The 23,768-nt window shown below is 36.4% G+C and overlaps 1 protein-coding gene across 1 annotated transcript in view; it reads right to left on the bottom strand.

Annotated features, from left to right (window-relative positions):
* The window catches only part of LRRC28 (leucine rich repeat containing 28), a 188,392-nt gene that overhangs the window by 155,979 nt on the left and 8,645 nt on the right, over window positions 1-23,768 (bottom strand). Inside the window, exon 3 of the mRNA XM_020964020.2 lies at window positions 2,466-2,506. Within this exon, the coding sequence (XP_020819679.1) occupies window positions 2,466-2,506 (41 nt within the window). The remainder of the gene's footprint in view (window positions 1-2,465; window positions 2,507-23,768) is intronic.

The raw sequence follows: 23,768 nt of genomic DNA, 5'->3' as shown, positions 1-23,768 counted from the left end.
GACTCTTCCTTTGTCCTCCATTCTCAAATAGTTGCCAATTCTTGTTGATTCTACTTCTGTTAACATCTCTCAAAACCATCTCCTCCTTTCCATTCACAAATTCACTGAAGTAGTTTCAGCCTTCATAACTTCTTGACCAGAGTATTGTATTAGCCTCCTAATAAATCTACACTCTTCCCTCTATAATCCTTTCTACGTAGAGCTGCCAAAACAGATCTAACTATGTCATTCCCCCGCCCAAAAAGCCTTCAGTAGCTCCCTATTGACTATAGGATAAAATACAAACTCCCCAGCCTAATGTACGAAACGTTCCTCACTATGACTATGTGTTAGGGCTAATTCTAGCCCCCAGTAATTAGTTTTAGTCAGTCTTAAAGATGTAAAACACCCCCAGTTAGAAAGTACTAAACAAAAAGTCCTAAGCAAATTTTAATAACTATATTATAATGTTGAGTCTGCAGAGTAGATCAGGATGATTAAGAGTTAACTCAGAAAATCAGTCCATGAACAAACTCAATGACACCTTTGTTCTTTGTTTTGCTATGAAGCCCCTTATGAGGTAATGGCTACCTATGTAGAAGAATGAAGCCCTGGGCTCTGTGAAAGTTTTTCAGAGTCCAGGCAAGGCCATGAAAGCCCGACACCGATTTCTAAGACAAAAGGCTCTAAAACTTACAAAGTGAACAACAGGGTGAGTGAGCCAAACTTTCTCCCCACCTATTTCCTTTTTTTTTTTTTAATATGTGACCATGTAGGTGGAGAGAAGGTGACTAACATGAGAAATACTGTGGAGACAGAATCTACAAGATGTGGCAACTTTACTGATAAGACAGTGGCACATTTAATAGAAACAGAGTGTTAGGAGGAATGGGTTTGAGGGTAAAGAAATTAGTTCTTTCTTTTTTTTTTTAGAAATGCTGAGTTTGAAATGTGGAGATGTTCAGCAGGCAGTTGATGTAAGATTGAAGTAAGGCTCTGATACAGCCAAAGGCCCTACATCTGAATCCCAGCTCTGCTATTTATAGTAACCTGTATGACTATGGGCAAGTCATTTGCCCTCTCAATATATCATCTATAGAGTGAAGGGGTCAAATTAAATCAGGGATTCTTAAACTTTTTTTTGTATCCTAGAATCTTTTGGCAGTCTGGTGAAGACTATAAATCTTTTCTCAGAATAACGCTTTTAAAAAATTGAGGGAAATGCTAAATTGCCTTCAATAAAGGTTACTGAAAATAAAAATTACATTTTTTTACCATTCAAGTTCAAACACATCTCTGAAATACACAATAGGTAGGACTCACAGGTTCCAGGTTGAGAACTCTTGGATTAAATGACATTTAAAGTGACTTCGAGCTCAAAATCTCTAATTGTAATCACAAAAATGTTTTAATTCAATGTAGGAACAAAAGCCAGTGTGAAAAGGGTTAAGAATTAACAGTGAGAACTTGGAAGCATTGGATATAGATATTATTTTTGAGAAATTCAGTAATAATGGGCAAGATAAAAATGTGTTAGAGAGAAGAACTAGCAAGTCAAAGGAAGGGTTGGTTTTTTTTCATTTTTGAAGACTGAGAACCTTGAACATATTTATAGGCAGATGAGAAGGAGCCAGTGATTGAAGATATATGACAGAGATATGCTGGAGCTAGGTTCTGGAGGAGTCAGAGGAAAATGGAATCAAGGATAGCAACAGAGGTATCCTAGTGGAACATAAGCTTATCTTCTTTGTAACCAGAGAGAAGGAGAAGAAAGGGGTGTGAGGATGGTGAGAAATTTTGAAAAATGGAGGTAGAGCTGAGGGAATTCATTCTGGATGGTCCTAATCTTCTCAATGCATGGGAAACTAGAACATCTCTTCAATTCTGCAGGTTTTAGAGAAAAGGAGAGAAAAAAAGATATCAACATCAATAATAGTAGAGTAGGTTAAGAGGGGCAAAAAATAAGGTCCCAACTTAGGTTATATAACAAAAATGTACTGGATACTCCAAACAGGGGTGGGGAACTTGTGGCCTTGAGGCCATATGTGGCCCTCTAGGTCCTCAAGTGGAGCCCTTTGACCGAATCCAAACTTCACAGAACAAACTCCTTTAATAAAAGGATTTGTTCTATAAAGCTTGGACTTGGTCAAAAGGCTGTACAAGGACCTAGAAGGCCACATGTGGCCTTGAGGCTGCAGGTTTCGCACTCCTACAAGTCTAAGAGATACATTGCCCTAGAAATAATACCTACTTTCTCTAGCCATAGGAAACCTCAAGATTCTTTCAAAAGTCAAATTTCATGAGTCTATGGTTAAACAAAGAAAATACATTTGAAAAGAGCATTTACTTTAAGGTCTATCAGAAATAGAAATCAAAGCACTAAGTCATTAAAAATCATTAATTAAAGTGATATATTCTATTACTAAAAGTAACTTATGACTATTTATACTACAATATATATATTTTTAAAGAAAGTTAACACTTACAATTCCACAAGGTTTGGGAGCTTCTGAGCAAGATCTTCTGGCTGGAAAAAAAAAAATTCAGGCTTTACTGTTTTTAGTTCAAGGAAAAAGCACATAAAATTTCTAGTTATCATAAATACATGCTACTATACTAGTATTAAAATAATAAACATATCGTGAAAACTGAATATGACCGTTCAGGTTACTAAAGTTTTGTTAGGTTTGCACACTACGTTTTGTCAAGAATGACACTTTTTACAGCATAGTATAGTTATCAATATATGGGATGTCACTAAAAAGATAAACACATTTTAATAGTCGTGTTTTCGTGAAAACCATTTTTTGGTTTGTAACTGTGGTCACTGTTACTATTTGCAGTTCCATTTATTCATTGAATTTGACTAAATAAATATTAAGCTTCTAGCCTGATACAAGGTACTGATGGAGATTCAAATTCAACAAACTCAAATTAAAATTTAAAGAAACAATTTATTACACATTTGGATCTAGGACAGAAACAAATTCTACATAAGGCATGATCCCTGACCTCAAGGACCTTACAATCTAGTTCAGATATTTAAGACTGGTACAATTTCAGGTGCTCACAAAATTATAAGGGTTCAGAGGGAGAAACAATCCCTTCCAGCAGGCTGTGTAAAGATATAACACAGTATCTGGGTTTTAAAGAACACTCAGTATGTCAATATGCAATGATGAGAACTGCACAGCATTCCAAACCAGGAAAAGAACATGAAAGGCAACAGGATGAGAAAGAAAGCATGGGACAATGTTTAGGAAAATAGCAAGTCGTAACAACTTTTTTTTTTAATTGCATTTTATAGTTAGATTCAAAGACCTTCCCCAAATATTTACATGTATTATCAGGGCTACTCCAATCTGATTGTTACTTTTCTAAGTGGTTTGTGCCTCCCCATTTCACAGGGTTACAATATTTCTTCCTTGCTATCTACATGTCTGCAGTCACATCACATGATTAAAACAGGACACAGTCACTAGATAGTGAAATATTCTCATGAACAAACAATGAACAGATCCTCCCTTCAAGGAGCTTACATTGTACTAGGTAGTTATACCATATACACAGAAATATAGATAAAGTAATTGGAAGGTGAAAGCACTAACAAAGGAAATGGGGAAAGGTTTAGTGTAGGAAATGGGACCTGAGCTTAAGCCTTAAAGGATGTTAGTGACTTCTAAAAAGCAGAGATGAAAAGGTATATTCCATATAATGGGGCACAGGCAGAGTATCAGATGTTAATTTCAGGGAACAGCTACTAGCTCTGTTAGAGTGGAATATAAAATTTTGAAGGGGACTAATATGATATTTCCGAGAAAGTAGGTCGGGTTGTAGATGAAAATTTGAGTAGGACATGGACATGGTCCCACCAGTGCCTTAGGAAGACTAATATGGCAGATGTGTGGTAGATGAATTACAGAAGGCAGACAGGAACCAGGGAGACCTAAATTATGCTATTATATTAGTATAAGCAAGAAGTGATAAGTATTTGAACTAGGGTAGGAGATGTGTGAATAGGAAGAACACAGCCACAAAGATGTTTTAACGAAATGTGGTAATCAATTAGCTATGCAGAGAAAGGGAAAGAAAAGACCCAAGAATTACTCCAAAGTTTTGAATTTGGGTGCCTGGAAATATGTTTGAGTCCTCAACACAAAAAGAGAAGTCTGAAGGGGGAAACAACGTTGGGAAGTTTGGAGGAGAAATAAGATGATCAGTTCCATTTTTAATAAGGGTTTAGAATACTTGCAAAATAATGGCTGAAATTTAGAAACTGTTTAAAATTGGTGAAACTCTACATGTTATCTCATCTGCACCACTCTTGTTGAAAAATTTTTCTCCCTTTTTCTCCCCCCACCCTCCCCAAGATGGCGCACAATCTGACATAGGCTTTACATTTACATACCCATTAAACATATTTTCACGTTAATGAAGTTGTAAGTAAAAATTAAAACCAATAGGAGGAACCATCATAAAGGTGAAACAAAACTCAACAGAAGGTAAAAATAAGTAAGAGCGATTCGACTTCCATAGTTCTTTCTTTGGATGTGGATAGCATTTTCCATCCCGAGGCCTCTGGAGATGTCTTAGATCCTCGTAATGCTGAGAAGGGTTCAGTTTAACATTCTTAGTCATTGCATAACGTAGCTGCTATTGTATAGAAAGTCCTCTTGGTTCTGCTCACTTCACTCAGCATCAGACCATACAAGTCTTTCCAGGTTTTTCTGAAGTCAGCCTGTTCATCATTTCTTATAGCACAATAGTATTCCATTACATTCATATACCACAACTTGCTCAGCCATTCCCCAATTGACGGACATCCTCTCAATTTCCAATTCTTTGCCACCACAAAAAGAGCTGCTATGTATATTTTTGGACATGTGGGTCCTTTTCCCATTTGTTTGATCTCTTTGGGATATAGCCCTAGAAGTGCTATTGCTAGATCAAAGGGTATGCATATGATGTTTGAAGCCCTTTGGGCATAATTCCAAATTGTTCTCCAAAATGGTTGGATCATTTCACAACTCCACCAACAATGTATTAGTGTTCCAATTTTCCCACATCCTCTCCAACATTTATCATTTTCCTGTTTTGTCATGTTGGCCAATCTGATAGGTGTGATGTGGTACCTCAGAGTTGTTTTGATTTGCATTTCTCTAATCAATAATGATTTAGAGCATTTTTTCATATGACTATAGATGGCTTTAATTTCTTCATCTGAGAACTGTCTGTTCATATCCTTTGACCATTTATCAGTTGGGGAATGGCTTGTGTTCTTATAAATTTGTCTTAATTCTCTATATATTTTAGAAATGAGGCCTTTATCAGAAAGACTGGTTGTAAAAATTCTTTCCCAATTTTCTACCTTCCTTCTAATCTTAGTTGCATTGGCTTTGTTTGTGCAAAAACTTTTCAATTTAATGTAATCAAAATTATCCATTTTGCTTTTCATAATGTTCTCTATCTCCTGTTTGGTCATGAATTCTTCTGTTCTCCATAGATCTGATAGGTAAACTATTCCTTGTTCTCCCAGTTTACTTATGGTATCAGCCTTTATATCTAAATCCTGAACCCATTTTGACTTTATTTTGGTATATCGTGTGAGATTTGGGTCTATGCCTAGTTTCTGCACTCTTTTTCAAATGTGTTTCCTGTAAACAACATATTGTAGGATTATGGTTTTTAATCCATTCTGCAATCCGTTTCCGTTTTATGGGAGAGTTCATCCCATTCACATTCACAGTTATGATTACTATCTGTGTCTTTTTCTCCATCCTTTTTCCCCCTATTTATGCTTGTCTTTCTCCTTTTTCCTTTCTCACCTTCACTAGTATTTTGCTTTTGACCACCGCCTCCTTCAGTCCCTTTCCCTTTTTATTATCCCTTTCCCTTTTCTTCCCCTTTAGGCTTACTGCTGCTTCCCTCCCTTCTTTCCCCCCCTCCCTTTTCTTTCCCCTTTTCCCTCCTACTGCCTATAGGGCAAGTTATATTTCTATACCTAACTGATTATATTATGCCCTTCTTGAGCCAAATCTGATGAGAGTAAGGTTCAAACAATGCTCCCCCCACCCCAGCCTTCTTTCCCTCTGCTGTAATAGGATTTTGTGTCTTTTCCTGAAATGTAATTTACCCTTGTCTGCCTCCTCCTTTCTCAGTACCTTTTCTAAGATCAGACTGATCCACTTATTTGGATCCATTTAATCCACTTGATTAGATTTTTTTTTTATCATTTCATGAAAGTCAACTAATATCTACCCTCTTTATGTATACTCCTTTAACAAGGTGTAATAACAATACAGTTCTCAAGGGTTGCAAGTCTCATATTCCCTTGTAGGGGTTTACACAGCCCCCCCCCCTTATTAACAACATATTGTATCCTTCTGTCCCATTTACCTTTTTAGGTCCTTCTTGAGTCCTGTACTTGAAGATCAAATTTTTTGTTGAGCTCTGGTCTTTTTATCAGGAAAGTTTGGAAGTCTCCTATTTTGTTGAATATCCACCTCCTCCCTTGAAAAATGATGCTCATTTTTGCTGGGTAATTGATCCTTGGGTGCATTCCAAGCTCCTTTGCCTTACGGATTATCATGTTCCATGGCCTGCGGTCTTTTAATGTAGAAGCTGCAAGGTCCTGTGTAATCCTGACTGTGGTTCCATGATATTTAAATTCTTTCTTTCTGGCTGCTTGCAGCACCTTCTCTTTCATCTGGTAATTTTGGAATTTTGCTATTATATTTCTTGGCGTTGTCAATTTGGGATCTCTTTCAGGTGGTGATCGGTGGATTCTTTCTATGGTTATTTTCCCTTCTGGTTCTAGGACTTCTGGGCAGTTTTCCTTTATGATTTCCTGAAAGATACTGTCCAGGCTCTTTTTTTCATCATGATTTTCAGGTAGTCCAATAATTTTTAAATTGTCTCTCCTGAGTCGATTTTCCAGGTCGGTTGTTTTACTGATGAGGTATTTTACATTTTCATCGATTTTTTCATTTTTTTGTTTCTGTTTGACTGATTCTTGCTCTCTCATAGAGACATTAGTTTCCATTTGTCCAATTCTAGTTTTTAACAGATTGTTTTCTTCTGTTAGTTTTTGTACTTCCTTCTTCAACTGGCCAATTGTGTTTTTTAGGGACTTGTTTCCTTCAGCATACTCTTCTGTTAGATTTTGTACTTCCTTCTTCAACTGGCCAATTGTGTTTTTTAGGGACTTGTTTTCTTCAGTGTACTCTTCTGTTAGTTTTTGTCCTTCCTTCTTCAATTGGCCAATTGTGTTTTTTAGGGACTTGTTTTCTTCAGTGTATTTTTTTTCCAACTGGCCAATTGTATTTTTGAAGGACTCTTTTACCTCTCTCATTTGACTATTAAAATCCTTCTTGAGCTCTTCTAAGAAGGCTTTTTGGGCTTCAGACCAGTTCATATTCCCTTTTGTTGTTGCAGATGTGGGTTTGTTGACAATGTTGTCCTCTTCAGAATTTCTGTCTTGATCTTCACTCTTCTCATAATATGAAGCTATGGTACGTTTCTTTTTACTCATGGTGTTTCTTTATTCCCTGGCCTTTAAAGAGATTGAGCTCTCCTGCTGGGGAACAGAGGGTACTGACCCAAGCTTCTTGTGTTGGGAGCCTAGGTCTTGGTCACTGGCTTTGGTTCTGGGGCCTCTTATGCTGGGAATTGGAGGCTGTAGGTTTCTGGCAGCTTACCTTGTGTTGGGCTGGAATCAGCAAGGCTGGAACTTTCAGGCAATTCTAGGTTGCCTGCTTTTCCTTTCCTTTAGCTTTCTTCCGCTCCTTTTAGATGGCTGCTGCAGGATGTTTATCTGCCTGGGGCCCCCTGCAGTGTTGTCTCCCTCGTTTCTGCTAATGCACTGGGAGATTCCTTTGTGGTGGAGTGCCGAGGCTCCTGGTGGTTTTCTGAGCTGGTTTCCACCGGTTCCCCACCCTCACTGAGGCACTCGGAGGTCCAGGTGTTGGTGTTTGCCTGCTCTACCACCTGGGCTTCAGGATTTCTTCACAATTGGAGGCTTCAGGGCTCCTACAGCTCACCTGGTGTTGGGTTGGAATCAGCAAGGCCGGGGCTTTAGGAAGCCTTTAGGTTGTTTTCTTCACCTCCTTTCAGATGAATGCCGCAGGGTACTTATCTGCCTGGGGCCCCTTGTTTTTGCTGAGGTACTGGGAGACCCATTTGCTGCACTGCTGCTCCTTGTCTTTCTTCTAGTTCAGGTGTTCCAGGGTTTTTTTTTTTCCTGGGGTAATATTTTCTGGGTTTTCAGAGGTTGATAGGGGAGAGTGAGAGTGACTACCTTTTCACTCCGCCATCTTGGCTCCCGGAAGCGGAAGTCCATCTGCACCACTCTTAAACAACCCTGTGAGGTAGGACCATAGGTATTATCATATCCATTTTACAGATAAACAAAAGGGCTCAGAAAAGTTCAATGACTCATATACATGGTCATATAGCATGTCAGTGGCAGGGTTTAAACAAAGGTCTTCCTGACTTTCAAGACAGTATGGTATCTACTGTATCTCTAAATACAGGAAGGTTATGATCTGTATCAGAGAAGGGAATACTCTTTTAAAATATGACAGAAACTGCTAACCTCAGTCAATTAAAATATATGCTAGAAAGCACCATACTTATACTAATGGAAAGACTTCATTTTTAGTGTTTCCATCCTGCTTTTTAATGTACAGTATAAACCTAACAAATTCACTATAATAATTTCTGCCATTTAGACAGCACTTTAAGGTTGACACAGTGCTTTACCTATGTAACTCAGGTCATACGTGTAATATCTCAGCCAGGTGAGGTAGGCACTATTATCCTCATTTTATAGAACTATTGCAGAAGAGTCAACAAGTACTTATTCAGTTCTTACTATGTGTCAGGAACTGTGCTAAGTCCTAGGGATACAAAGAAAAGAGTGCACGGTTCTAATGAGATAATATGTAAAATATGTACCTATAAGATATTTACAGCATGCATTGCAGGTAATCGCAGAAGAAAGTACTGGCTGGAGTTGGGGAGAAACACGGCAAAAGGCCTCTGGAGGAGGTTAATATCTGAGCTCTCTTAAAGGAGGCCAGGAAGGCCAGAGATGAGGACAGCAAAGATTTCAAGACAGGGGAAAGTGAAAAAGCATGGAGTAGGGAGATGAAATGTCATACCAGGAACCAAAAATAGGTTGGTGTAGCTGGATCATAGAGTATATGGAAGGGAGTAAAATGTAAGACTGAAAAGGTAGGAAGGAGGCAGGTTGTGAAGGGCTTTAAATGCCAAATAAAGGCATTTACATTTGATCCTGAAGGGAATAAGGAACTATTCAAGTTTATTGAGTAGGGGAGTGATATGATCAAACTTATACTTTAGAAAAATTATTTTGGCAGCTGAATGAATGATGGATTAAAGTGGAAAGAGACCTGAGGCATGAAAACCAATCAGAAGTCTATTGCAATAGTCCATGAATGAGGCAATAAGGGACCTACATCAGGGAGGTGGCAGCGTGGGGAGAAAAAGGAACACATATGAGATGTTATAAAGGTAGAAACAACCATACTTGAGAATAGCTTGGATTTGTGAGATGTGTGTGTGTGAGGAGTGAAGGCTGACACTGCGGTTGTAAGCATGATAGGGAAATGGTGATGCCCTCTATAGTGATAAGAAAGTTGGGAACATGAGAGGGTTAAAAGGAAAGCTAATGAGTTCTGTTATGGACATGCTCAGTTTGAAATGCCTAAGGGACATACAATTCAAAATGTCCAAAAGTCAGTCGATGAAGTGAGACTTTAGCTTAGCTGAAGGGCTAGATATATAGATCTGGGAATCTTCTTTGTAGAGATGACAATTGAACCCAAAGGATCTGATGAGAATACCAAGTGATACAGAGGAAGAAGGGAAAGAGGACCAGGACAGAACCTTAGGGGACACTCATAGTTAGTAGGCATAGTCTGGATGAATACCCAACAAGGAGACTGAGAAGGGTGATGAGACAGGTGGTAGGAGAATCAGAAGAAAACAGTATCACAAGCAGTGTCAAAGATTGCAGAGAGATCAAGGAGGATAAGGACTAAGAAACGAATATTATATTTGGTGGTTAAGAGATCCATAATTACTTTAAAGAACATAGTTTCAATTAAATTATGAGGTCAGAAGTCAGACTGCAGAGAGTTCAAGAGCACGAGCAGAGAGGAAGTAGCTGTACCAAGTATAGATAGCTTCCTCAGGTTTAGCCAAGAAGGAGAGGAGATATAGAATGATAATAAGATGGAGGTAGAGATGGCTAGATCAAATGAGAGGGTGGGTTGTTTGTTTGTTGTAAGGATGAGGGAGACACGAATATATTTGTAGGCACCAAGGAAGGAGTTGATAAGAAAATAAAAATCAAGGGATTGGGGATGATAAAAAAGGCAATTTGATGGAGAAGATAGGAGGGATGAAACATCTTGAGTTTGCCTTAGCAAGAAGTGCTACCTCTTCATGTGAAAACAGGAGTGAAGGAGGATTTAGGGGAGGAAGACAACTGAGTAATGTAAGATGAGGAGGAAGGGAGAATATGACGCATACTGGGAATGGCCACAATTTTTCAGTGAAGTAAAAGGTGGGATCCTCACGTGAAAGGGTAGGAGGAAAGTTTTTTGGGAATGGGAAACAGGCTGAGGAGAAACAAGGCAGTTTGAAACAGCTGCTTTGCTTAAGTGAAAAAGCAAATTGATTAGGGAGGTGCAGAAGGATTGCCTTGCTTCAGTAAGGGCTCAGTTTAAGTTATAAAACATTAATTTGTAGTTGACCCAGTTAGAATGGTTTTGTCATTTTCTCTACCTCCATTTACCAGCATGTGAAGAGAAGCAAAGGATGTAGATGGTGGGAATAACAGAAGATTGAGATTTGACAAAGCATGATGTACAAAGTATGTACATACACACATATGTACACCCCACACATATGTGTGTATAAAATATATACATATGTATATATAGTATGTACATGGTTGTTTACATGTTGTCTTTCTAGCAGGGTCTGAATTTTTTGTATCCTCAGTGTTTAGCACAGTATCTAGCACATACTAAGTGCTTTAAAAATGCTTACTGACTGACTCGTGGGCAATTACAAAAGTATATCTGAGTTAACTCCAATCAAAGCAAATTGAATACTACCACTGGAGTTGGATAACTTGTTCTGTTTATTAGTCTTGTGAAAAATTTGCTTAAGTTGATGTGATTTTTATGTATTTTTGAGCACATCACTGAATACTCAGCTACCCACTTAAATCTGTTAAAAGTTTCTTCACTTCTGGTTTGCTGGTTAAAAGAACATTTTTTTCTGTTTATAATTCTCTTAATGCAGGTTAAAATATAATCTTGTATTTCTTAAGATCACTGTTGTTTCAATTCTAAAACTGCAAAACTCTTCAAAATCTTTTGCATATCTTCTTGTGGGCATAAACTTCCAAAGAATAGTCATCAAAATACAGAAGCTTTTGGATCATTATCTCATATCCTTTTGAGTTTGAAGAACTTGCTACAAGCAATCTAATAGAAGCCTGGAGTTCTTTACCCTCAAATATGGCTATTTAAAATATCATTAATAAAATGGACATAGTATAGAAATAGGCTCTTCATTCCCCCCACTGGCCCCTGGATACAATGGATTAAACAGGAATATATCAACTAACTAGATATACAATCATAGAAGATTTCTATGTACCATTCACAGGTGAAGATGGAAAGGGAAGGAGGGGTTTCCAAGAAGGAAGGATTTTTTCAGTTAGATATCTGTTCAAAAGGGTTTGTCATAATTTGCTCACTTGCAGAAAACAAGATATGATGGTGGTTGTCTTTCTTTTCTTGAAGATAGCTGAGTGGAAAGATTTTAAATCCTATAACATATTCCTCAGTTTTTCATTTTAAGGACAACCTTATTAAGCTTGAAAAGCAGCTTGGCTGTTTAATTTTGCCCTCCCTCCTCCCTGTACAAATTACCTATGTCAATGATACTCACAATATTTAGAGTCACTTAATAAAAAGTGGTATCAGAGAGTCAAGCTTACTGTTTGTAACTCTATCTTACTCATTTAAGAAGGCTGCTGTGGTGGGTCTTTCTAGATTATATTTTCTTGATCCAGAAGCTTCAGTCTGAGCTGAATAGACTGCTTTTCCTTACACACTAACTTAATGAAATTCTGGAATACATTAAATGTAAATGTAAAAATGTAAAATAAATTAAATCACTCCAATATTATACAGAGATATAGTCACCTGAACTTGTTATTGGGGACAGTCATAGATATCTCATTCTTGGTAATCAAATGATGATAATTCAGATGATTCTTCATTCACTCAACGAACACTAAGTACCTACTATGTACAATGAATTATGCTAAATTCAAGGCATTATAATAAAGTAGTAATATTAGCTAATGAAGGACTGACTCTCTGTTCCTGAGATTTCCAATTATGAAAAACTTCTATTTTCCCCCAGTATTTTGCCATCAATTGTCCTGAAGACCTTTAATTTCATTGGCATCAGATAATCCAAGTGTGGAAACACCCTTCACTAATGCACATCAGCAGCATATCTGTAAATAATTTGTCTTAGAGGGTTTCTTGAGGATACTGAGAGGCTGACTTATTTGCCATTGGTTACCCAATTAAGTATGTTGCAGAGAAAGAACCTGAATCTAGCTCTTCCTCACCCTAAAACTAGTCTTTTTATCCATGAAATACTCTTTGGTGTCAATATACATGCTAAAATCTCTTCTGACAATTAGCTTCTCAGATACTAACACTATTATTCATCTATTCAATTCTACAGAATATTTTTCCCCGTTATTTTTCACATTGAAATTGTGTTTTTACTAGAATCAGTTTATTGGCCTTAATTAAATGTAATTTTACTTACTTTACTGCTTTAATTTTTTTAAACTACTAGCCTATGTGCCAAGAATGCAATCCACACAGGAAGCCAAATAGGCTAAGCTGTGGCTGCCACCTTCTGACGCTTCACATTATTGCTCTCAAGTTCTCTGTACATTAGAAACATAAAGAGCATGGAGGGAAATATCTGCACTGCTCCTTTTGCTACTTACGTATTTTAAACCATTTTAATAAAAGTTACTAAAATAACTTACTGGAAACTACTGGGTTGATAGAATTTTTGGTAATTATGATATTATACTTCAAAATAAAGTGTTGGATTACAAATGTGAAGATAGCTAACATTCATACAATATTTTATGTTTTACAAAGCACTTTACACATTATTTCATTTGATCTTCTTGGCAACTTTGTGGCAGTTTTTTAAAAAACAATAGAGATTTTCAGTATATAAATGACAGTTACTACATATAGGATATACCTAATACATACTCCTATGTTCCCAGATGCAATAGTGATATTCTTATTTTATGGATAAGGAAAGTAAAGCTCAGAAAACACTAACTGACTTGCCCACAGTCATACAACTAGCAGCAGAGGTGGTATAATAAACCCAGGTCTCTCCTAATTCCAAGTCCAGCACTTTTTCTACCATGATGCCTTTCAATAATGTTCTAATCATTCTAATCTTGACCCAAGTAATTTAATTTCTATTCTGAGGTTTTCAAAATTCCAAGTACTTATTTCAGTACTTTAAGGAGCTATGACTTCATTAGGTGAAGATATTCCCTTTACCAATACCGATCACAAACCTTCTGCATCTTTACTTAGTATTCTGGATTTTCTATGGCCAAAAAAGTTGTCATTCTATGGCTCATTCCAATTCCATAGATCATTTCATTTCCATGGATAATTCAATCTGGTGATAAGTCTTTCCGAAGTTAGCTAGGCTGGTCTTCAGATAACCAACAAGACTTAGAATCTAACATTGGGCTCATAAAAGAAGCTCTTCCTGATTTATAGGGCTTTCCAGGGGACCCAAGGTCACTTCCATGCCATGAAGTAGTTATAACATATTGTAGAAATCTCTGCTATCATTTCCTTTTAAAAACTGTTACTTTGAACAGCATAGTAATAAACTTCATTCAAAAAAGTCCTAACAGGCACAAGAATTCATAAGACCTTTTAAGTAGTTGTGGTAATATTAAATTCTGACTATAACAAGAATTAAAAAAAAAATAAGAGTTCCTACTAGGAGGAATACTTTCCAGATGATCTGGTCACATCATGTGCATAATTAAGTGTTCTTTTTAACGTTTAGGTTTCTTTTGCCAAATAAGGAAATAAAATTTAGTAGGTTTATACCTTTGATATAAAAACTTTAAAGACTGACAAGCAATAGTTTGTTAAAAGAGAAAAGAAAACAAGATCAAGCTATGCATTGAAGTTCTGGAATACAGAACCTCATATTTACAATAGCCTGATACATCTGAGATAAAGAAAGCCTGATGTCATGATCAAATCACACTTCAGAGTTGTTTCCTTTCCAATGTATGACTTTAGCATCTCATGTCAAATAAGAAAAATTCAGGTTATAGAACATTATACTAAAGAGTGTTAAGATTCTGAATTCTGTTCTCATTTGTCCAACTCAAAAGACGACTTCAAGAAAGGCAAAAATCATTGAAACCGACAAGAAAATGAAGTTAAACTGCTTTCTAAACTCTAAAATAATGACTGTCTCATTTCCATAGCAGAAACAACACAACAGTGCAGTAGAAATAACACTAGCTTTGGAATTTAAAAAAATTGGATTTCAATTCTCCCTCTGCCACTTATTAGTTATGTTACCAAGGATGAGTCACTATACCTACTATTTTACTCTTGGTCCCTTACATGTAAAAGGAAGAGCTTGGACTCTCTAGCATCTTGAGGAGTTCTTCAACTTCATTTCATTCACTGAGCACTTACCAAACACAGGAACTGGGATAGGTGCTGAAAAATGCAGAAATATTAAGAGAAAGTCCCTTCCCTCACGGAGTTCACAATCTAGCAGGGGAATATATAAACAAATAATTATAATATAAAATATCAAAATATAAGAGCAATGTAAATCAAATACTGTGCTAAGTCCCTTTAAATTCTAAAATTCTACAATCTCAGGAAATGTCAAACTGATGAGCTAGCAAAATTTTCAAAAAATTTTCTCTGAATGTAAAAGGGGGCAGGCAACTATCTTATAATTATGGTTACTACAGAATTAGTAAATGTTGTAGAACAGCATTTATTAACAACTTTATAAAAAGGGGCACAAAATATCATAAATTTATTCCAAATCAAGATCTTTATTAAAGTCCTCTTTTAATGACCTACCAAGTCATGAAAGTGATCCTGAGTTTTCGGTTATGTTAGTGAAACACAATTCCTGGCAGTGAAAGGTTCAAGTACAGACCTGGTAACAGGTTATATCACTGTCCTACTAGCAGGCTAGCCTAGCTAAATTTGGAGAAGATCATGATCAGTTTAGCTAAATGGTTTTTAATTTTTCAAACACAGCAACTCTGTAAAACTGAGGAGTGGCTGGAATCTACATTAATGGAAAGGGCACCAATACCAACAAAACCACAAATCATGAAGTGCCAAAGTAACTAACATACCTAAAAAGCATCAAGGTCATTTCAGAACTCTAAAATAAAAATCTAAGATCACAGAGTAATGCACGGGAAGTTCACATTTCCAAAAGCCTGGCTATTATACAGTAGAGATGCATCACTTATTATGATTATTTTTCATATTTATTATGGTTATATGGTTTTTCTACATAAGTACAAAGATATTTTTAAGAGAAAAAATGTTCTATATTAAGAATGGAAGCAAAGTTGAACAAGCTGTTTACTCCTAAAATGTACTTTTCCAGATCTTGTTTTTAAATTATCAACTAAATATTACTTTCAAAAGAGGTAAAATAAATCTTTTAGATTCTTTGTGCCTATGGGAAATGCAATTAATGGGAAAGTATAAATTATGTAAAAGTAAATGAGTTAACTAGAATATTTCCTATTTTAACAATCACAATAATAAAGTAGATCAGAAATAGTGAGTAAAGTTATCATATTGTGAAATTGCTGCAAGCTAGGCACACAGATAATTACATTTCTTCACTGTTAGACTGGAGATGCCTTTAAGTAAACTAATAACATATTGAAAGGGTCCCTGGAGATAGTATAAGGGCTATGTAATAATAAAAATAACAGCTAAAATTTACATAGCACTTTAAAGTTTGTTTAACCTTTACATGCATAATTTCATTTGGGCCTCAAAATAGCCTTGTGAGGTAGGTGCTACGTGGAAAATTATGGAAAAATGAAAATTATTTCACAGGACATCAGTAAATTAGGAGCACAGAAGATTTAATGAGGCAAATGTAGAAGGGTTAAAGCACATGGGTAAATTTTTATTATACAAATAAATTTCATTGAAGACATACAATATTTAAAACTCTTTGGATTTTTGTTATTGTGAGAAAAATGCTTTCAAGAATCTACCCCAAATACCTAAATTACTGAAAGTATATCCATTGTATATCCATTAAGATGATGCAAGTATTTGGGGCCTTGGGTTTATTAAAACCTAAATTAAAGTCTGTTGGAGATCCCAGAATCATGGACTTTCAGAGCTATAAAAGCCTTTAGTGGCAAGCTAGTTCAAGCCATAATTGAAATAGAATATCCTCTTACAACATATCCAACAAGTAGTCATCCAATATGATCATGCAAATAGCCTACTTATGGAAGAGATAATAAAACAAGATATTTTCACAAAATTCTGGAAAAAAGGGAAAAACCCTGAAAACAGGCTACATCACAAATTTTTAAAACAAAGTTCTGGATGACTATGCTACAAATATGTTTTTGTCAAAAAAATTTCTCGAACATTTAAACATAATGTCCCACAACTCCTTGTAAAGTTTTATTTCTAGGGTGTCTACATTCCACTACACTGAGAATCAGATGACAGCCCTGTTGCTACTACATTCATTTCCACTAAATTTCATTTAAGTTATCAAGTCATACACAAGAGGAAAAACTAGCCACAAAGCAAACTGGCCTAAGTTTTAAGTTTTCCATAACCTAAGCAACAAAAGGACAAATTGTTACAACTTCCTCTTTCCTGTAAGGTTGAAGGTACCTTTAAATGTCTAAAAAAAAAACACCTTTACTAATATTACAACTATGGGGATTATTATACTGTTAAATCCTTAGGATCCAGACAATCATTTTATATTCAGTTATATTAATGTAAAAATTGCTTTTACAATACCTATTAAAGGAGTCAGTATTTTTATTACCAAAAACAATACCACATACATCAGAACAAAGTTACAGATTCAACATTATTATCAGGACATTGTTTTGTCATAACATACTTTTCACTGTGTCTGGACTGTGACATACGGTTGTGTGGACAACCTGCAGGGCTGGTATAACAGTATATAAGTCTTGGATAGGTATTGAAGATGAACAAAGACCTGAATTCAGTACTGAGTAGGAGTAAAGGAGCCTAAAGGGCCTTAGAAAATTTCAGTTCTGCTAATGACCCTCAGCTTCTCCCTGAAACAAAGTCTCAACTTTTTAACATCAAAATTCTTCCTATGATGCTGGATGGCTATGAATCATGGAATACCACAATCTTTGAAAAATTAAAGTTGCTGGTGATACATATGTAATTGAAAAGCACAAGGCAGACAGGAGAAGGCTACAACATATTATTAAAGAACTGGGGAAAAGAAGCTGTGTAGATATGTATGACCAGAAAAAAATATAGGTCTATCACGTAGCTAGACATACTGCACAGAATATGTGCTCCACTGATATCCACACAATGTCAAGAAGTCTGCAGGAAGGTCTTCAACACAATGAATAGAACCATTGTGAAGGATTTAATGAATTTGGGGTGGGGGGTGGGGACCACAAGAAAACAAGTCACACAGGATAAAAAGGCAACAATGAATTGTGAATTAAACCAGTAGAAGATGTATTCATTTGGATGAGAAATCACAGATCCATCCAATTACACTTTAAAAATGAAAAAAAAAATCCACGTGGTTCAGGAAAATAGGAAAAATAATCAAAGAACATCTTTGCAAATCAGACAAATTATATGATAGAATTAAACTAAATTTGAGGATCACAAAGAAAATATTTCTTTAGAAAGGAAAAGGTTTTTTTAGCTGAAGTGACTTGAAGGAATAAGTCCATCTCACACAAGTGGAACTAAGATAAATCACTTAGTCTTTTCAATCAGTCTGTTTATAAAAATTTAAAAAGAAAATAAAGAATGACAAAATATCAGTGCTACATAGTACCTTGAACATTATCCAATCAAATGTATATATTTTGCGGATAAAGAAACTGAAGTTCACAATTAATAATAATAACAATAATAAATATCATTTATATAGCACTTCAGGGTTTGCAAAGCATTTTACAGATATCTCAGTTGATTCTCAAAATGATATCTGCAAACTAGATATATTATAATCTGTGTTTTACAGATGAGGAAACTGAAGCAGGTACAGGTTAAGTGACCTCCCTAGGATCATATCGCTAATAAGTGTCTGAGGCTGGATTTGAACTCAGATCATCCTGATTCCAGGTCTAGAGTGTTATCTACCCACCACTTAGCTGCCTTATATGAAATAACTTGCCTAGAAAGTTAAGTGGCAGAGTGGGGACTCACAGATTGTTGTGCACAACTAGTTCACTCAGCTACAGAGCCTACCCAGGACCTAAGATTTCCCAATCACCTGAAGAATCAAGACCAGCCTGATCTTTCAACTCCCAGCACACATTGATGAGGTGGGAGAAAGGATGGCAGCAACTCCGTTTATTTTTAGCAAAGCACTTACTTATATAGTAAAATAACAGGAACTCTTTCTCAAGTTACAATGACGTATAACCCATGCTGTGCTCAAGGACAGTGCACGCACAGTCCGTGCACATATCTACCACCAATCACAAATACACTGTTACTGACTAATGAGTAACTAGGGAAGTTAGAGATGCACAGAATGGAGCACCGAACCAGGTAACCTTTGCTCATAGATCAATCACCTGAGAGGGGCCTCCGCCCATCAGTGAGACCTCATGAACAGCCTGTGGCCCTCTACATCCTTACAGATCTCCAACAACAGATCTTCTGAATTCAAGTCCACTAGACAGGACAACTATCCTACTTAATATATTTTGATAATTGATTGGGTGATAAAAACAGTATGCTGGTTAGATAAATGGCACTTATTTCAAAAACACAAAAAATTCAAAATCCTTTAGTCACATAAAATACCTACAATATTAGGCCAACTATTTAAAAGTCTAGATTGTAAGACATATGTTCCTTTAGTTCACAACATAGTTTTGGAAGGGATGACTTCAAGATCAATTTCTGAAGCTTCTAGTACCATGTACATAATATTGTAGGTCCTGAATATGTATATTTGTTGATTTAATAAACATAATAGTATTTGACGTGTGATATTTAGCCACTGAAGAACAATGGGCTCACACTTTTGGGAAATATTTGTATAATACTGACTTATGTACCTTCTGTTCAATTATATTATCTTGCAAAGATACCATGTATTCACTGACATTAAAATTACAGGGGAGACACAATTTTAAGAAAACCCTCAAGGACAGGTCCCAGTTTATAAAAGATTGTGTTACAAAAGTTCATTTGTACGTTGGTCACTTGAAATTTGGGACAAATTTTTTTCTAGAAATAAAGTTGGCAGGTCAGCACATAAATACTTAATTTACGAATTACATAGAATAAGTAAAAGTAACAATAAAGATAACAACAATAATGGTAGCTAGCAAACTTTAAATGGTAGCAAACATTAAAGTTTGCAAAGTGCTTTACAAATATTATCTTATTTGATCCTCACAACAACCCTGTCAGGTAGGTGTTATTATTATTCCCATTTTCAGTGGATGAAATTGAGGCATAGCAAAATTAAGTGACTTTCCCAGAATCACTCAGTTTGTAAGGGTCTGAAACACAATTTGAACTTGGGTCTTCCTCACCCCAGATTCAGCGCATGCTATATCCCCTGCACCACCTAGCCGCCTCTCCTAGTAAAGATTAACTACCACAGTTAATAGTGTTCTATATGAAAATATATTCAGAAAACTGCCCATTGCAGTGACATCAAGGATTCTCCAAATCCAAAGTACTAAAGATTGCTCCTATAACCTGAATTAAAGGCTCCATTAAAGTAGAAGCTGAAGAACTACAACAGGGACACAGATATATGGTCTAGGAGGGTAAGGGAAGTTGGAGTCTCTTGCCAGGATAAATTAAGGCCTCCTATCTCTCCCAAGTCATCTGTTTTCTTTCTTTTTAGACCTTGGGATTAGCCTGCTAGGTGGCAGAGTAGATGGAATGCTGTTCCTGAGGTCAGGAAGCCCCAAGTTTGAATTCTGCCTCAAAGGGTTGTTGTAAGGATCAAATGAGATAATAAAGTGCTTTGCAAACCTTAAAGTACTATATAAATACTGATTATTAATCACCACTCCTGTTACTTCTACCCAAGGTTTCCTGTCATCCTAAGACTACTGTAGAAAAGAATGCAGTATTACAGCTTTCTCCCAGGACACAGAATTTTCAAGGTGATGTAAAGGCTTTTACTCCAATAACTTAATCTCAATAACTTTACTCAATAACTTAATCTATGTATAGTTAGGATGGAAGACACATTGAATTTGGATGCAGAGGATCTTCTTTTGAATTTCAGCTCTGCTACTTAGTTTAAATTATCAGTTTACCTCTTGGGATCTATTTCCTCCTCTGTAAACTCAGGAGATTGGACAAGATGATTTGGATGACTAGATGATCTCTTGACTTCCCATGCTACTTCCAGCCATGACTATTGCTCCAATCTATCTCCTTCTTAATCCATCCTCTATACAGCTGCCAGTGATTTTCCTAAAGCAAAGATCTGACCATGTCACTCCCATATGTAATAAACTCCAGGGATTCCTCGTTCCTTTAGGATCATATACAAACTTCTACCTCACATGTAAAGCCATCCACAATCTAGCTCCAACACACTTTTCTTCTTTGTATCCCCAGAATTTAGCAAAGTGCTTTGCACACAGTAGGTACTTAAAAAATGCTTGTTGACTTGACATTTCCAGCCTTTTAAACAACATTCTCATTCCCATATTTTACAGTCCAACTAAACTGGTCTTCTAGCTGTGGCTCATATATGATATTCAACTTCTCAGCTATGTACCTTTACATAGGCTACCCACTCCTCCCTACCTGTGCCCAGAATGTACTTACTTGTACTTACTACTTATTTTCACTCTTTGAATCCTTTTTTTTTTTTAACAACTCAGCTCTGAGCTCTTAGAATTTATTACCACTGCTGATCCTCCCAGCCACTGGAACTTCTTTTCCCTCAAATCACTTTTTTATATATACATATACGTATATATTTACATACATATGTGTATATGTACCTGTACACACACACACACACACACACACACACACACACACACATATTGTCTCCGCCAACAAAATGGAAGTTCTGTAAGGGCAAGCCTATTTCATTGTCTTTGTAACCCAAGTGCCTAACAGGATGCCTTACACACAGTAGATGCTTAATAAATGCTTACTGATTTGACTGATTCAAGGTTCATACAATCAACTTCTATCACTCTCTCTCCCTATTTGTTGCTGTCATCTTCCAAACTGCAGGTCATTCTTTCAACTTTTTAAACAACTTGAATACCTGGCTCATACCTTCTACTCAATCTTATCCCCTTTTACCATACTCTCAAGACTCATATATTCAGTTTAGCAAGTTCTCTGACAACCTGACAGCACATTCCTCAACTCCAGTGATTTTCCTTCTCTTTTCCTCCTTCCCTTTAGGCACCCACTGACAAAGTCAGACCTCACCTTAAAACCTCACCATCTTTGGGAATTGTATCAAGTTCAAGATCAAGAAATTATAAATTTTACTTTCTAACCACTGCTTCCTATACTACATTAAGCTATGTCTCCTAACACTCTTATTGACACCAAATCTACTTTTCATCCTTGGTCAGGATTGGCTTCCTGACCAATCCATATCATACACCAGCTTCATTTGCCTCCTAGAATGTACTGTGGCATAATGGATAGAAAGATGGTCTTGAAGACCTGATTCAAATCCCTTCTAGCTAGGTGACCCTGGGCAAGTCATTTAAACTTTCTTGGCTTCTGTTGCCTTTTCTGTAAAATGGGAATAATAAGAGCATCTCCCTCACAAAGCTGTTGCAAGGATCAAATGGAATAATATATGTGAAGTGCTTTGCAAACCTTAAAAGGCAATATAAATGTTAGTTAATTGTTATCAGTACTAATCCTGGACCTTAAGGATTTCTCACTTTCATTTCTACTCTCTACTCCCCTGTCCCTCTGACCTGCTGCCCATCAAATTGACTTGATTTCTCCTGCTGCAAATTCATAATATATAATTCCAGATAGGCCCTAATTGCTACTCAAAATAGTACTACTCTACCCTTATGGACTTTTCTAATTTACCACAGGAATTACTTCATGCCTTTTCATCTTTCCTTTCACCTCCAAACACCACTTTATCCCTACATTTAGAGTAAATAACTTGTCCTACCACCTTCCTAAAAATATAGAAAACATCTACTATGTACTCCTTTAGCAGCCATCCTTTATTTCTCAAACTTTCTCAGCATTACTACCCTTTCTTTCCTCCTTCCCTTTGGTAACAGAAAAGATATTCCAACTACTCCCTAAAGCTAATCTCTCTACCTGCACCCTTGCTCTCATTCACTCCAGACCTTTCTCAAACCTCAATCCAGCTGTCACTGCCCTTACTATCATGCTCTTCAATCCCTCCATCATTTGCTTCCATCTTACAGTAAACATACTCACGGGAAGGAGACAGAGGAAAAAGTTAGAGAAATAAAAGAACCAGGAGCTCTGAAGCCAAGGAAGGAGAGAAGAGCATCCAATAGGTGGTTAATAAAGTCAGAAAGTGAAAAGGTTCAAGGAGGATGAGGACTAACAAAAAAAAAGTTACCGTGGAGAAACTAGTTTCAACAGAAAAGTATGGAAAGACTGAAGAAAGCCCAGGTAGTGATGAAGTGTGGTGTAAATTTTTTCAAGAAGTTTTACAGTGAAGGAAAAGAAAGAGATAAGATAGTAGTTACACAGGATAGAAGGATCAGGGAAAGCTTTTTTTAGAAAAGGGGAAGGCTTTTTAAAACCTCTCTTAAAGGAGTAATGTCACAATACCTCCCTTCTCTGACCCCTATCATTATTGGTGACCTCTCTATTACATTATAAGTCTCTTGAAGGCAAGAATTACCTTTTCTAAACCTTTTTATTTCCTCCAATGAAAAACACAGTACTCCCTACATATTTAATAAATGTTTCTTGTAGCTTAACAGTAATAAAAGTTCTATAATGTAACATTCACACTTCATTTCTCATGATAAAAACACTTCAACATAAGAAAGCCAGGCTAAAAATTGTTTGTCACATGGCACTTGTATGAATTCTTTTTATATCTGAGATCACTGTACTTTTCCAAACTTATTCCAAAATACCTCCCTCTAAGTATTCTGTCTCTAAATTGGACTACTTATCAACTCTTTACACATCCCACACTAGTAACTCCAGGCTTTTGCGCACACCCTTTTTCTGCCTAAAATGTCCTTCCCCCATTTGTCTAATGAAATTCTAATCTTCTGCATCCAGTCCAAAGGTTACCTCTTTAATGATGACTACCTTGATCATTCTAGTCGGAAATGATTTTTTCATCTACAGATCTCATATGTACTTATGATCTGTTTTGTATATGTTTATTTGTCTATGTGTTATATCCTCTTA

The sequence above is a fragment of the Phascolarctos cinereus genome, unplaced genomic scaffold, assembly GCF_003287225.1.
Source record: "Phascolarctos cinereus isolate Bilbo 61053 unplaced genomic scaffold, phaCin_HiC Scaffold_3;HRSCAF=262, whole genome shotgun sequence".
Classification (NCBI taxonomy): Eukaryota; Metazoa; Chordata; class Mammalia; order Diprotodontia; family Phascolarctidae; genus Phascolarctos; species Phascolarctos cinereus.
The sequence above is the reverse complement of the archived record's forward strand: the minus strand, read 5'-3'. Positions and strand labels throughout refer to the sequence as shown.